Source organism: Microcaecilia unicolor, chromosome 7 (assembly GCF_901765095.1).
Source record: "Microcaecilia unicolor chromosome 7, aMicUni1.1, whole genome shotgun sequence".
Lineage (NCBI taxonomy): Eukaryota > Metazoa > Chordata > Amphibia > Gymnophiona > Siphonopidae > Microcaecilia > Microcaecilia unicolor.
This window is the reverse complement of record NC_044037.1, coordinates 309,559,237-309,574,759: the sequence shown is the minus strand read 5'-3', so window position 1 is coordinate 309,574,759 and position 15,523 is coordinate 309,559,237. Positions and strand designations below refer to the sequence as shown.

The following is a 15,523-nucleotide window of genomic DNA, read 5'->3' as shown; positions in this document are numbered from 1 at the left end:
ACAATGCAGTACTACAAACAAATACTTGATCTTGATTTGCCCTTGCTATTTTCAGGGCACAGACTGCCCAGCACTGGCTTTGCTTTCCAATTACTGGAGTTGCCATCTAAGCAACACTAAGTTTGTTTGGTCCTATTTTCTTTCCTAGGCATTTTAAAATTCTGTCACCGTTTTCATCACCACCACCTCCCGCAGGAGAGCATTCCAGTTATCTACCACCCTATCTGTGAAAAAGTACTTCCAGATGTTATTCCTGTGTGGGTCCCCCTGTTGTCTGAATTCATGTCCTCTAGTTCTACCACCTTCCTGCCTCTGGAAAAGGTTTGCTTGTATATTAATACCTTTTCAAATATTTGAATGTCTGTATCATTTCGTTCCCATCTCTTTTCCTCCAGGGTGTACATCTTCAGGTCATCAAGCCTTTCTTGTAAGTCTTGTGGCACGAACCCCATAACCATTTTCGTTTGTTTTCACTAAACTGCTTAGTCTTTTTACTTCCTTATCAAGATACGACTTCCAAAACTGAATACAATACTCCAAGTGGGGCCTCACCAATGACTTGTACAGGGGCATCAAAACCACCTTTTTCTGCTGGTTATGCCCCCCTCTCTATGCAGCCTAACATCCTTCTAGCCACTGGCTTGTCACATTGTTTCATCTTGAGATCCTCAGACACCATCGCACCAAGGTCCCTCTCCTGAGCTGTGCTTATCAGTCTCTTTGTGATTATTTACCTTATCTTCAAGAACATTGCCTCTATCAGAACCATATAAAAGGGTCATCCTGGGAGATCAAAAGTTATCTGGTGCTACCGTCAGATCCTGAGCTGTCATTGTCTCGTGTGCCCATCAGCTTTTGAACTCCACTGAACTCCTCTATATATCTCTGCACCATTGGCACACTTCAGATCTCGCTTGCCAGTGTGATCACTTGTTGACCTGCATCTCTGTTCTGAGAGAGAAGAAACCTACTTTATCAGGTTATATAGACCTAGGAGAGTGTGTGTTTATTTTGAACCATTTTGTAGGGGTCTGGACCCCTGCCCTATATAGCTATGATACAGAACTTAGCCGGACAACCTCTCGCAAGTTATGCTTCAGACAGTGCCCCAATGCAGGGTGGACTTTAGCTTGTATTTGCTAATCAGCAGGAAAGTGTTCCTGGTCTACTTAGCTATTGCTATTGCACAACCATTGTGTTCTGGACTTCAGGTCGATGTACCCCAGACACAGTAGTGCCTGGGTCTGAGGATTTCACTGAATTCTAAGAATTGCATCTTTAGTGACATAAAGTTAACACTCTTGTGGTTTGCGAAGTTATACTGTCCAGAACAAACTGAATTGTTTAACTTATCTACGGGGTCAGAGCCTTGGTTAGAACTGTATAAAAAAGGCCTCCCTGGGGACTAAAGATTATCTGGTGGCCTCGTCAGATACTACTACTTACCATTTCTATAGCGCTACAAGACATACGCAGCGCTGTACATTTGAACATAAAGAGACAGTCCCTGCTCAAAAGAGCTTACAATCTAATTAGGACAGACAAGCAGTACAAATAAGAGATAAGGGAATTACTAAGGTGGGAATGAAAAGTATGTGTACTGAACAAGTGAGTAAGGGTTAGGAGTTAAAAGCACGATCAAAAAGGTGGGCTTTTAGCCTAGATTTGAAGATGGCCAGAGATGGAGCTTGATGTACCGGTTCAGGGAGTCTATTCCAGGCATATGGTGCAGCAAGGTAAAAGGAACAGAGTCTGGAGTTAGCAGTGGAGGAGAAGGGTGCAGATAAGAGAGATTTACCCAGTGAACGGAGTTCCTGGGGAGGAGTGAAGGGAGAATGGAGAGGTACTGAGGAGCTGCAGAGTGAATTCACTTTTAAGTCAATAAGAGGAGTTTGAACTGTATGCGGAAACAGGGAGCCAGTGAAGTGACTTGAGGAGAGGGCTAGTATGAGTGTAGTGACACTGGTGAATATAAGTCGTGCAGCAGAATTTTGAACAGATAGAAGAGGAGAGAGATGGCTAAGTGGGAGACCTGTGAGAAGCAAGTTGCAATAGTCTAAGCGAGAGGTGATAAGAGTGTGGATAAGGGTTCTGGTAGTGTGCTCAGAAAGAAAAGGGTGAATTTTGCTGATGATATAGAGAGAGAAACGACAGGTTTTAGCAGTCTGCTGAATATGTGCTGAGAAGGAGAGGGAGGAGTCGAAGATGACCCCAAAGTTGCGAGCTGATGAGACGGGGGGATGAGAGTGCTATTTACAGATATAGAGAATGGGGGAAGAGGAGAGGTTGGTTTAGGGGGAAAGGATAAGACGCTCGTTCTTGTCATGTTTAGTTTCAGATGGCGGTGAGACATCCAGGCAGCAATGTCAGACAGGCAGGCTGATACTTTGGCCTGGATTTTGGCTGAGATTTCTGGTGAGGAGAGATAGATCTGGGAGTCATCAGCGTAAAGATGATACTGAAAACCATGGGATGAGATCAGAGTACCAAGGGAAGAAGTATAGATGGAGAAAAGAAGAGGTCCCAGGACAGATCCCTGAGGTACACCAACTGACAGTGGGATAGAAGTAGAAGAGGATCCACTAGAGTATACACTGAAAGTACGCTGGGAGAGATAAGAAGAAAACCAGAAAAGAACAGAGCCCTGAAATCCAAGTGAGGACAGCGTATCAAGGAGTAGGCTGTGATCAACAATGTCAAAAGCAGCAGATAGATCGAGAAGGGTGAAGATAGAATAGAGACCTTTGGATTTGACCAGGAACAGATCATTGGAGACTTTAGCAAACGCTGTTTCAGTTGAATGAAGAGGGCGAAAGCCAGATTGAAGTGGATCAAGAATAGCTTGAGATGAAAGAAAGTCAAGGCAACAGCGGTGAACAAGCACGTTCGAGTATCTTGGATAGGAAAGGGAGGAGGGAGATGGGATGATAGTTGGAAAGACAGGTGGGCTCTAATGAAGGTTTTTTAATGAGTGGTGTGACTACGGCATGTTTGAAGGCTTCAGGAAGAGTCGCGGTGGAAAGTGAAAGATTGAGGATATGGCAGATAAAAGGGATGACAGTAGGAGAGAGAGTGCTAAGTAGATGGGTAGGAATAGGATCAGAGGAAGGAAAGATGTGCAGTTTCCTCTTCAGTGATTTCAGAAAAGGAGGAAGGGGTTGCAGGGTTGAGAGAATGGACTAAAGGAAGGAGAGGTGGAGGTGGCCAAGCTGTCACTGTCCAACTGCCTATCAGCTTGTGGACTCCACATCTCTACACTGCTGGGACACTCCAGTGTTCTTCTACCAGCCGTTCATCTGCTGTCCCTCACCAACATCATGGGAAAAGATATGCCTCCTGTCAAGTTGTATAAACATCAACTCTGTTGTTGGGTAATAAGCAGGTGGTCCAATTTCTGTGCCTAGGGAGTGCAGGCATTTACTCCGACTCATTTTCTGACAAGTACATTTGTGTATTATTTCTTTGAACTACCTAGCATTTGTACCTTAATCTCGCCTTCTAATTAGCTCTATTTTGTCTTGGGCTTTATTTATTTGCTTGTAAATCAGCTTTTTTTTTTTTTATTTATAATTGGCCTGTTTCACTGCTTGTCATTTTTCAGGAGCTTTAGAACTCAGATTCGCTTGACCAGAGGGACATAGTAAATAGATTATTCCAGTGTGCATACCAATCTTCTGTTCCTTCATACTGTATGCTGTAACTGCTCCTATTATAATTTCTGATGTATTCATGCGATAAGCATTTAACGAACATTTGATTATTGCTTCTCTCTGAGCTACTTAGCATTTGTACAGGATTCTTTCGTTCTAATTATCTCCATGTTGTTCTTGGTTGTTTTCACTTGCTTGTAAATAAATCTGCTTTTAGTTCATTATTCGGGGCTTGACATTTGCTTATCAGTGTTTCCAGGCGCTATGGGACTTAGATTTGCTCAGTCAGGGAATGTGACACTAATCCTATCAATCCAGAGTGCTAACAAAAGTATTCTTTGCCTGTTTCTAAAACTGTTCCTTAGGAGGCAGCATATGTCTAATTTGCTCCAACATGATGTTACTCATCTCACTTTTGCTGATCGTTCTTTCAGGTGCACCTGGAAGGGAATCCACTCTTTTTTCAGAGGGACCACCGTATTGCAACCGTGCATCATCTCTCTCCAAAGGCAGCATCTCCCTGTGTGAGTAATAGCTGGAAAGGAGCAGGTTCAGGGTGCAATACAGTATTGTAGGTTCCGCTAAATTATACACGGTTTAATTTCAGAAAGGTGCGACTGGCACAGTTCTATGCAAGGAAATTGTAGTGTATTCACATTAGTTGAGTCTGTGGGTGACCTCTTTACTTCATGGTTGCTTGGACAGAAAGGCCTTATACTGACTTTTTATGAATAGTTGGTACAAAGGTTTTAACCTTGAATAAGAGGATTATTTTTGTATTCAAATTTGCTACCGTTAGAAGGTATTATGGATGAACGTATCCAGGAGAGCACATGTTTTTCACCAGTGGAAATGCCTCCTGCTGAAAGATGCACAATTTGCTTAGGAACAAATGGAGAGAGACTGTGGTTTGAAAGTTTATTGCACCAATGCAGAGTTTGATCTGGTGGGAGTTGGACAGCTTAGTAGTGAAAGATTAAAGCTTGTAAACAGTGAGCAGTTAATAAATGGAAAGAAATTAATGTACTGAGATCTTCTGATTTAATTCCAGCTTATTCTGGATGGAGAGCCGTTGTCCACTTCAGAGTTAATGGTGAGTGCTACACTTTCCTAAGAGTAAAAAAAACAAAACAAAAAAAAACCTAGAAAGAATAATACAAATCATGGTTACCTGATGCTAGGGTCCACCTTGGGGGGGGGGGGGGGGGGGGGTCAGTTCCAAAGAAAAAGATCTAGATGTCTTTGTAGACAATGCAATAAAATCTTCTGCCCAGTGTGTGGTAGCATCCCAAAAAGCAAACAGGATGCTAGGAATTATTAGGAAGGGATGCAAAATAAGACTGAGAATGTTACAATGCCTCTGTATCGCTCATTGATGCAATCTCACCTTGAGTATTGCATTTAGTTCTGGTCGCTGTAGCTAAGATATAGTGGAATTAGAAAAGGTTCAAAGAAAAGCGACCAAAATGATAAAGGAGATGGAACTCCTCTCGTATGAGGAGAGGCTAAAGAGTTCAGGGTTCTTTTTAGCTTTGAAAAGAGACGACTGAAGGGAAGATATGATTGAGGTCTACAAAATCCTGAGTGATATGTAATGGGTATAAGTGAATTGATTTTTTTTTTTTTTTTTTAGTCTATCAAAAAGTACAAAGATCAGAGGACACTCAATGAAGTTACATGTAAATTACTTTTTAAACAAATAGGTGGAAATATTTTTTTTTACTCAACAAATAGTTAAACTCTGGAACTCTTTGCCAGGGGACGTGGTAACAGGTTTAAAAAAGGTTTGTTCACGTTCTTGGAGGAAAAGTCCATAGTCTGCTATTGAGATAGAAATGGGGATGCCACTGCTTGCCCTGGGATTGGTAGCTTGGAATGTTGCTACTGTGTGGGTTTCTGCCAGGTACTTATGACCTGAATTGACCACTGTTGGAAGCAGGTTACTGGGCTAGGTAGACCATTGATCTGACCCAGTATGGCTATTCTTATGTACCACAGCTCTTACTTTATGATTGAGGATCTGTGTACTTCAGTAAATCTAGCCCTTAATTGTAAGGACACTTAGTCAGAAAGCTTCAAACTGTACTTGAATGTGGAACTTACTTACAAGTAAATGAAGCACCATCTCTGCTCGTTCCAGGCCACCTTGAATTCCACTATTATTTTTGCCTCTAATATCTACCTTTAGAATTTCTTCCCTGCAGAGAGCTTGTTCCCCGTGATCAGAGATTTCCTTATGTATGTTAGAGTGTCATGTTCACCACTTCTGCAGCTTATTATGTTACGTTTTACACTTAACATGTATATTTTATTAATCTCTATGTACTTTGTTTTTGATGAGGGGGAATTGCTGTGTAGGTTCAGCGATTGCAGATGGGGCTGGTGGTGTAAGCTGGCGTGGATCTGGAAACGCACTGTTGTGTCTCGTTTTCAGGACTGGTTCCTTTTCTTTTCTCTGCAGCGCCTGCAGAAGGAAGGACCGGTGACATCACAGGCATTGCGCAGTTCTGCAGCAGAGGGCAGTGGAACAGATCACACTGGCCTGGAAAGCTCCTGCGCGGGAGATCTGAGTGACAGCTACTCTGCTGGGGACAGTGGCCCTACCCAACTTCCACGTAAGAAATCTAAGGTTGGTGCCAAATACATAGTGAAATAGGAAACTACTACTACTATTACTATTTAGTATTTCTATAGCGCTACAAGGCGTACGCAGCGCTGCACAAACATAGAAGAAAGACAGTCCCTGCTCAAAGAGCTTACAATCTAATAGACAAAAAATAAAGTAATCAAATCAATTAATGTGTACAGGAAGGAGGAGAGGAGGGTAGGTGGAGGCGAGTGGTTACAAGTGGTTACGAGTCAAAAGCAATGTTAAAGAGGTGGGCTTTCAGTCTAGATTTAAAGGTGGCCAAGGATGGGGCAAGACGTAGGAAAACACCTATGGCTTCAATTTTAGGAACATTTTAAAAGGTTTCATTTTCAAGCTGGCATTTACCATATATACTTGTGTATAAATTGAGAAATTTCAACTTCACAGTGCCTTGAAAAAAAAAAGGCAGAGTTGTCTTGTCTGGATTGTTCTCCCCAGTGGCAATTAACATGAATTGCCCCTCCCCCTTTCCAAACCGAGTCAGCGGCACATTCTGGCATCTCCTCCCTCTGCCAGCCTACAGTTTGGCATCTCAATCCCCCTCTTCCCCAGCCACCATGTACCTTCAGTAGCGGCAGTGAAGTAATACACCTAAGCTTGCTTATGGCATGCTCTGGAGTGCTCTGCTGCTGCTGTATAGAAGCCAAGATTGTGAAGGTACATGGCAGAGAGAAGGGTGATGGGGAATAAGATGCTGAACAGTGGGCTTGCAGAAGGAGGACTGCTGGATTGTGCACTGGAGTGGAGGGGGATGGTAGAGATTAATGTTGGATGGAGGGAGGGAGGGAGGGAAGGATGCACTTGGAGGTGGAGAAGAAGAGAGAGGGACCAATGTTGAACCTGAGCGTGGAAGGGAGGTAGAGAGGCATGTTGGATTAGATAAGTGAAGGAGGGTTGGAGGGAAGCTTCAGCTTGTTCATGGGCTTCAGCATTTTTTAGTCCCCAAATTGCCCTCAAGTTATACATGACTTATACACAGGCATATAAGGTAATTCAATACCTTGCTGAGAGCTGATTGCTGTTCTGTGACCCTTTTGAAGCATAGTGGTGTATGGTGAGTCTTGGAGATCTCTGTTTTTATGATATCTCTGTTTAATAAGTAATTAGATGTGCTCATTGTCTCATCTTGTCAGTAGGAGACCAGAGGGGTGGGGGAAGGGACAGCAAGCCTGCACTCTCTACTGTTGGTGCTGTGTAGAATTTCTGCAAGCACTGCACATCTGCACATGCTCCCTTCTTCCCCCCTCCCCCCGGCACCATTTATGAAATATGTATTATATAATGTAAGGTATTTGAGTATCTTGGATCTCATTCTCCTCTAGTATAAGAACATAAACATTGGCATACTGAGAGAGACTGAAAGTCCATCAAGCCCAGTATCCTGTTTTCAACAGTGACCAAGCCAGGTTACAAGTACCTGGCAAGATCCCAAAACAGTATGCACCTGTTAGAAATATTTAAGTGTCATTTCACAGAAATCATGGCTCCATTCTCTGGACCACTTTTAGTCTATTGAAATCAGGCTTATCTGCATTCAATTCTGGAAGGCTGCAAACAGCTCGGCTTTTCAGGATATCCATAGTGAACATGCATGAGATAGATTTGCATATAATGGAGGCAGTGAGCATTCAAATCTCTTACACATATTCATTTGGTATATCCAGAAAATGTGACCTGTGTGTTTCCCTCATGGACTGAACTTCAGCAAGTCTGATATAAATCCTTTCAGAGGTGGAACCTCTAGATTAGGACATGATGGAGTTCAGAGGTGTCCTTTTTACTGATTATGCCCTAGGATGCTTCCAGCTTTGCGACCACCGTGTTGCAGCACTTAGCGGTCTTGCAATCAGGTTCTCATCACTCTGCATTGGAATGACTGGATTGTGTTTTATTTTCACTGTGCCAGGCTCACACCCCTTTCCACACTACATTCAGTGGAGTGTGTGAGCTGGGGATGGTGCACTGTTCTTCCCCTCACCCTGTCTTAGCTTTGCTGGGGGGTGAGTGCATCTTCCCTACCCTGTGTTAGCTGTGAAGTTAGATGGGAAAATGTGCTGCTGCTCTTTCCCAACCTTATCTGAGGCTGTCCTGCATGGGGACACTTTGCAGCACTCACTCTGCCAGCTGTTACCAGTCCCAGTAAATGAACTCTTACTCTGTGGTATTGTTTCTATTTTTAGGTTAGAGTTCGTAGAGCAAGTATTTCTGAGCCCAGTGATGTGGAGCAGGACTACAGAACTAATACCAGCGGTGAGTGTTGGTCTGTACTGCATTTTCATCACATTGCATCTCCTGGTTATTTTTATGCTGTCATTGTACATGAGGACAGGATGGAGGTTGGTGTAATAGTTGTTTTTAAGGAAGGTAATTTGAGAATCACAGCCTGATGAATCTGACATGAGTGCCACACAGGTACAGGGCATATGTCTAAGCGAGGCTTAATGAAAGGATGCCAGCAGAGGGAATTAATGCCTTTCAGTTCTGTGAGGTTTCTCTGAAGGAGTAAATAAAACACATAGATAAGAGAGCTGATCACATTACCACCTGCTAAAGTAGCAATATCTGTGAGATCTTCCCTGCATCAGTTGCCTCTGATTTCATGAGCTTCCGCCAAGTACTGAAGACCTGCTTGATTTCATATCTCGGGTCATAGGTACTGATGTGTTCGGTTGCAGTGTGAAGAATTGATTATTTTAGAAAGTTTTGATTTGCCTCCTTTGAAGGCTCGTTTTTAGGTTGTTGATTGGGAGTAATTGTTAGTGGAGAATGGCAGGGGAGTTCTTGCCTTTATTTGATTTAATTAAATCAGGCAACCGATTTGTTTTTTTGTCCTGTTTTTTCTAAGTTATACAACTTTAAATTTAATTAGGAAATTTGCCGAAGGGTTAGAAGGTAAAGGGTTAGAAGGTAAAGTTTGCCTATTTGCGGATGATACTAAGATCTGTAACAGAGTGGACACCCGGGAGGGAGTGGAAAATATGAAAAAGGATCTGAGGAAGCTAGAAGAATGGTCTAAGGTTTGGCAATTAAAATTCAATGCGAAGAAATGCAAAGTGATGCACTTAGGGAAGAGAAATCCACGGGAGACATATGTGTTAAGCGGTGAGAGTCTGATAGGTATGGATGGGGAGAGGGATCTTGGGGTGATAGTATCTGAGGATCTGAAGGCGATGAAACAGTGTGACAAGGCGGTGGCCGTAGCTAGAAGGTTGTTAGGCTGTATAGAGAGAGGTGTGACCAGCAGAAGAAAGGAGGTGTTGATGCCCCTGTATAAGTCGTTGGTGAGGCCCCACCTAGAGTATTGTGTTCAGTTTTGGAGGCCGTACCTTGTGAAGGATGTAAAAAGAATTGAAGCGGTGCAAAGAAAAGCTACGAGAATGGTAAGGGATTTGCGTTACAAGACGTATGAGGAGAGACTTGATGACCTGAACATGTATACTCTGGAAGAAAGGAGAAACAGGGGTGATATGATACAGACGTTCAAATATTTGAAAAGTATTAATCTGCAAACGAACCTTTTCCGGAGGTGCGAAGGCGGTAGAACGAGAGGACATGAAATGAGATTGAAGGGGGGCAGACTCAAGAAAAATGTCAGGAAGTATTTTTTCACGGAGAGAGTAGTGGATGCTTGGAATGTCCTCCCGCAGGAGGTGGTGGAAATGAAAACGGTAACAGAATTCAAACACGCGTGGGATAAACATAAAGGAATCCTGTTCAGAAGGAATGGATCCTAAGGCGCTTAGCCGAGATTAGGTGGCAGAGCCGGTGGCGGGAGGCGGGGATAGTGCTGGGCAGACTTATACGGTCTGTGCCAGAGCCGGTGGTGGGAGGCGGGGCTGGTGGTTGGAAGGCGGGGATAGTGCTGGGCAGACTTATACGGTCTGTGCCTGAGCCGGTGGTGGGAGGCAGGGATAGTGCTGGGCAGACTTATACGGTCTGTGCCAGAGCCGGTGGTGGGAGGCGGGGCTGGTGGTTGGAAGGCAGGGATAGTGCTGGGCAGACTTATACGGTCTGTGCCCTGCTAATGACAGATACAAATCAAGGTAAGGTATACACAAAAAGTAGCACATATGAGTTTATCTTGTTGGGCAGACTGGATGGACCGTGCAGGTCTTTTTCTGCTGTCATTTACTATGTTACTATGTTATAGACTATGATTAGTAAAGACTGTTATTCTTGTTAGTATACCATACATTATTATAGTTTCTTGTGCTTCCTGGAAATGTCCAGCTTCTTTGCAAATGTTATCTGCATTGAACCGAGAAGTATGTGGCAGAAGTTTTATTAATGTTAATACTGCTACTCCTCCTTTTTATTTTCCTTGCGCTGGTGCTGCTACACACTCACCATCTTGTCAGCTGCTATGATTAGAAATATAATATAAACCCCCAAGGGGGCAATATTCAAAGCGATTTCTGCATTTTCTGGCAGAAGGGTAATAATTCACCTATCTATATGTTTTCGGGCCTTGGAATGAGGTCCTGGAATCCACAATTTTCTATGATGGGAAAAATATTGACCCCTGGAAACCAGCCGTGTGAGCCTTGGTTTTATAGTGGTTTATTTCTACTCAGATGCCAAATGCACAAAGCAGAGCAATTCTGGTGTAAACATCGTTCTTCTCTTTTTGTAGGCATATAAATGGTAGATTCTACAGTCTACAACTTAGAGCAGCTAAATAAAAAGCTATTTTTTGAAAATCATTGGCAATTTTTAAAATTCCAAATAAAAAAATCTATTTAGTATCTCAGCTGATAAATTGAGAGGCAGGTACCGGCTCTATTCTTCCACACAGATTCCTTGTCTTCCCAATTCCTGAAAAAGGTTTTATCCCTCAGGACTTCCAAATCAACAGCTCTAGATCCATTTCCCTTTCGTTGTCTGAACTGCCCCATGATCAAGATTCCTTCCCTTCTTTGTCCTGTTTAGCATCTTCAGCTCTACTAGCACTTCCATTATCCGACCTATTTCGTGGTCTACATTCCCCCTCCTCTTGGTACACATTTACCTTGTCCTCTCTGATTGATTCAGCTAGAAAAAGTGGTCATCCATATGCAACTTACTACCTGCACCTTGATCTCTACTGTCCAGTTGGATTAGGTTAGATCATCACAGACTCTTAACCCTAATATTGGATATCATTTGTTAAAGGCTGTTTAATAGGTGGGTGCCTTCCTCTTGGAAGAAGGCTGTGATCACCCCCATACCAAATAAATCCATTTGATCCATGACTCCTTGAGAAATGTAGACCAGTTGCAAACTTCTGCTTTATCTCAAAGGTAATGGAGAAGATTGTTTTGAACAAATTCAGGCTCGATAACATTAACTTTTAATTCTCCGTCTGAGGCAGGCAGTCTTTCAGGCCAGTCAGAGCACTGAGACTACAGTCGCAGCTCTTGTGAGTGAAATTCATTCTCATTTAGATGCAGGAAATATTCTGATTGTATCCTTGGACCATTCTGCAGCATTTGATCTAGTGGATCACTCACTTCTGCTCTCTCGCTTCCAGGATATTGGTATCTCTGTTTATACAGCTGCTATTCAACCTACCAATATTTACCATCAAATCGTTTTGTTATCTGGGAGTAAGCTTGAATTCACAACATACTTTTGAAAGACAAGCTTCTCAAGCCCTTAGGTCAGATTTTTACACTCTCTGAAGTCTTCAGTTCATTTGTAAATTCTTGGACTTTACCTCACTGCTTCCTTTGCAATTCGGTTTACTGTGGCATTTCCAGATATCTCCATCGTTTGCAGACGTTGCAAAACTCAGCTGCCTGCTAGGGGTCTACCTTGGGGGTCAGTTCCCAAGAAAAAGATTTAGGTGTCTTTGTAGACAACACAATAACATCTTCTGCCCAGTGTGTGGTGGCATCCAAAAAAGCAAACAGGATGCTAGGGATTATTAGGAAGGGATGCAAAATAAGAATGCTTGGAGACTCGCCCATGCCATCACTTCTCATTAAACTGCACTAACTCCGTGTTAACTCTCATTCTTGGTTCCGGGTTCTCTGCTTGATTCACAAAGCCCTTCATATGGACACCCCTTTGTATCTTTCCTCTGTCTTTATCATTTACACACCTAGCTGCACTTTGTGATCCCTTGACTCCCACTGTTCAGTTCTCTAGGCCGTGAAAAGGGCATAGTACAAATCCACTAGAAATGCTGTGGGGGGTTTTTTCTTCTTTGGTCCAAAGCTATGGAATGACTTACCCCCATCAGTTCGGTCTGAGCTTTCATTCCCCAAATTCAAGTCTTTACTCAAGACTCATTTTTTGGCATTTGGTGACTCTGCATTGGCTCCAGGTTAAGATGGGGACAGTGTATTCTTTCCTGTATTCATTGAGTCTAGAACCCTTTTTATTCTCTGTTTTCTCCCTATGTGCTACTCCACACTCTGACTGTGATCTATCCTAACATTTTTTGGCATTCTCTTCAATATTCTGTTTTATTATATTTTTTAAAGATTTATTGTAGAGGACCTTTAGAGATGCTCAGAGAGAAGTTGCTAAGTAGAACGTAAGAGTAGCCATACGGGGTCAGACCAGTGGTCCATCCAGCCCAGTATCCTGTTTCCAAACGGTGGCCAAACCAGGTCACAAGTACCTGGCAGAAACCCAAATCGTGGCAACATTCCATGCTACAAATCCCAGGGCAAGCAGTTGCTTCCCCATTTATGCCTCAATAGCAGACTATGGACTTTTCCTCCAGGAACTTGTCCAAACCTTATTTTTAAACCCAGATAACAATAACTTACCACATCCTCTAGCAAAGACTTCCTTATTTCACTGGCTGTCTTGTTGTGTGTGTTGCTAACCTCCCCTGATGTCAGCTGGCTGCACAAATTGTACCTATGGGTTTGCTGTTTCCAAAATTGGCATATCCCAATCACTGAATTGAAAATGAAATTATTTTTCTTCCTTTTGTTGTCAAGACACGTTATCACTGCCTTCAGCACACCAACAGGGGATTCAGGTAAAGACATTATTACTGCCCTGAGCACAGTGACAGGGAGCCTGAGAGAGACATTATCACTGCACAGGGACAGGGAGCCTCAGTAGAGTCATTATCACTTCCTCAAGCATACAGACAGGTGAGCCTTGGAGACACATCTGTGCCCCAAGCACAGAGACAGTGAGCCTGACAGAGACATTATCACTGTCTTCAACACAGAGATAGGAAGCCTGCGAGAGACTTTATTATTGCCCTGAGCACGATGATAAAAAGACATGTGTGCAGTAACTACTCTTTGTGATCTAAGGGCTCTTTTCATTTCTCCTCTTCCCTGTCCTGCCATTCGTCTCCCGCGATTCTCTCTTGTACTGTCCTCCCATCCCATCCATGTCCATCAGTTCTTCTCTGTGCTGCCCTCCACTTCCCTTCCTCCCTCCCTCCCCTCGATGTCCCGCGATTCTCTCCTCCTGACATCATCTCGCCTTCAGCGTTCCCTTCCCCCTCATTGTTCTGCCTTCTGACGTCGTCATGTTTTGACGCGAGGGCAGGGCAATGAGTGGGAATGGATGTTACGAACCCAGGCATCCAGACGTAGAATGTTGGAGGTGCAAATTATTATATAGGATTCCTCAGAATTCTTCAGTTGATCAACTGAGAACTTGGGCTCAGGAGTCTAGGAACGTATCTTAGATGCTGGATACCTCCCTGTTTGAGAGATCTGAAAGAACTACTTTTGGTTGCTTCATTTGTATTTGAGCAGGACTTAAAGCAGTTTTGCAATTATATTTTCGGAACTCGTATACCATTTTGTGGAAGGAAGGTTTGGATATATTCTGATGTGGCCAGACAGACACAAGATTGAAGAAAAGCCATCCTAGTTATAAGACAGGAAGTTTTGGCTTTGGGGGGCATCTTTTTTTGTATGCATATCCATATAAATGTATAATAAAATATCTTGGTACAAAGTATGTGTATTTTCAGCCTGAACGCCTAGGGGCTTTCTTGGAGTTGAAGGTATTGGCTGGGGGAGTCGAATGAGTTCTATGATGGATATGGTAGATGATGCAGTATTTCACATATTGGGCCTTTCTTGCTTTATTTTCCTCTATTGAATCTCCTTATTCTAAGGATATCACCCCCCCCCCCCCATTATTGAGGTCTAAGGAGGCTGACGATTTTCTTTAATGTGTTTCTTTTGTTACATATTATGCCGGTATTGCTTTAGCCTCTCGCTGCTGGCGCCGCTTCAAAATGGCTGCCGAGACTTTAAGCGATGACCTTGCAAGATTTCTGCGGAAGTCTCGGCTGCCATCTTGAAGTGATGCTGGCAGTGAGCGGTCAGTAGCAGCACCAGGCAGAAAAGAGGGGTTTCTTTCCTGCCCCGAAGACGCCACTAGACGACCAGGACCCAATAAGGTACATGAAGGGGGGAGGGCACCATGAGGCCTCCAGCTAGCTAGCCAACCAACTAGCCTGTCCACAAGCCCCTGCCAAATGGACAGGCTAGCAAAACCCTCAAAAAGAGAACATCCTAATTATACCAAGAACTCTTCAGCAAACAATGTACAATTTTTTTTGTTTTCTTTCACACCCACTCTCCCCCCCCCCCCCCCCCCCAAACAAAAGTCCTTTGCTCTTTCTTCATATTTTGACTGTTCCCTCTGTTTTTAGCTGTGAATGATATGCTGATTTTTCAAATAACAATATCTGGAAACGTATCTGTTAGACTTTTCTACAGTATTAGCAGTACCTTGGATATGGGGTCTTTTCCTCAAGAGCAGTGTTTTGAAGGCTGATATATCATTTGCTAAAGTGGTGAGGCAGCTTGGGTGCAGACTTAGCATGTCTTGTTTTTTTGTGTTTTGTTATTTATATTTAGCTGGGTGTAACTTTATGTAATTTTTATAAGCCACTTAGATTTTGCCATAGGTATGATAAATGTAAATAATCCAATAGGCATGCTTTTACTTATTGTTATTCATGGTCTATTAACTAGTAGCAGTCTGTATAATGGTATCCATCTATTTGCACTGAGCAGACTTCAAACACGCAAAATACTGCTGTTAGATTGCTTTGCCTTGCCGTTTTAAACAAACTGACCACATTTTCCTTTACTTAACGCTATTGGCTGCCAGTTTAAAATTTTTAAATGTAAATTCTTGCATTCAAAACCATGCACACAGGACAATCTGCACTTGCACACATGCTTTTGTTGGCTTGCGATTAGAGTCTGAGGTTGGTTATAGTGTGTGAGCTTGTTGGTGAAGG

General features: G+C 43.0%; 1 protein-coding gene across 3 annotated transcripts in view; it reads left to right on the top strand.

Annotated features, from left to right (window-relative positions):
- The window catches only part of LOC115474687 (serine/threonine-protein kinase 11-interacting protein-like), a 115,341-nt gene that overhangs the window by 41,596 nt on the left and 58,222 nt on the right, over positions 1 to 15,523 (top strand). For all 3 annotated transcript variants that reach the window (XM_030210292.1, XM_030210291.1, XM_030210293.1), the window contains 4 exons: positions 4,085 to 4,174; positions 4,702 to 4,743; positions 6,112 to 6,279; positions 8,481 to 8,550. In XM_030210292.1, the coding sequence (XP_030066152.1) occupies positions 4,085 to 4,174; positions 4,702 to 4,743; positions 6,112 to 6,279; positions 8,481 to 8,550 (370 nt within the window). The remainder of the gene's footprint in view (positions 1 to 4,084; positions 4,175 to 4,701; positions 4,744 to 6,111; positions 6,280 to 8,480; positions 8,551 to 15,523) is intronic.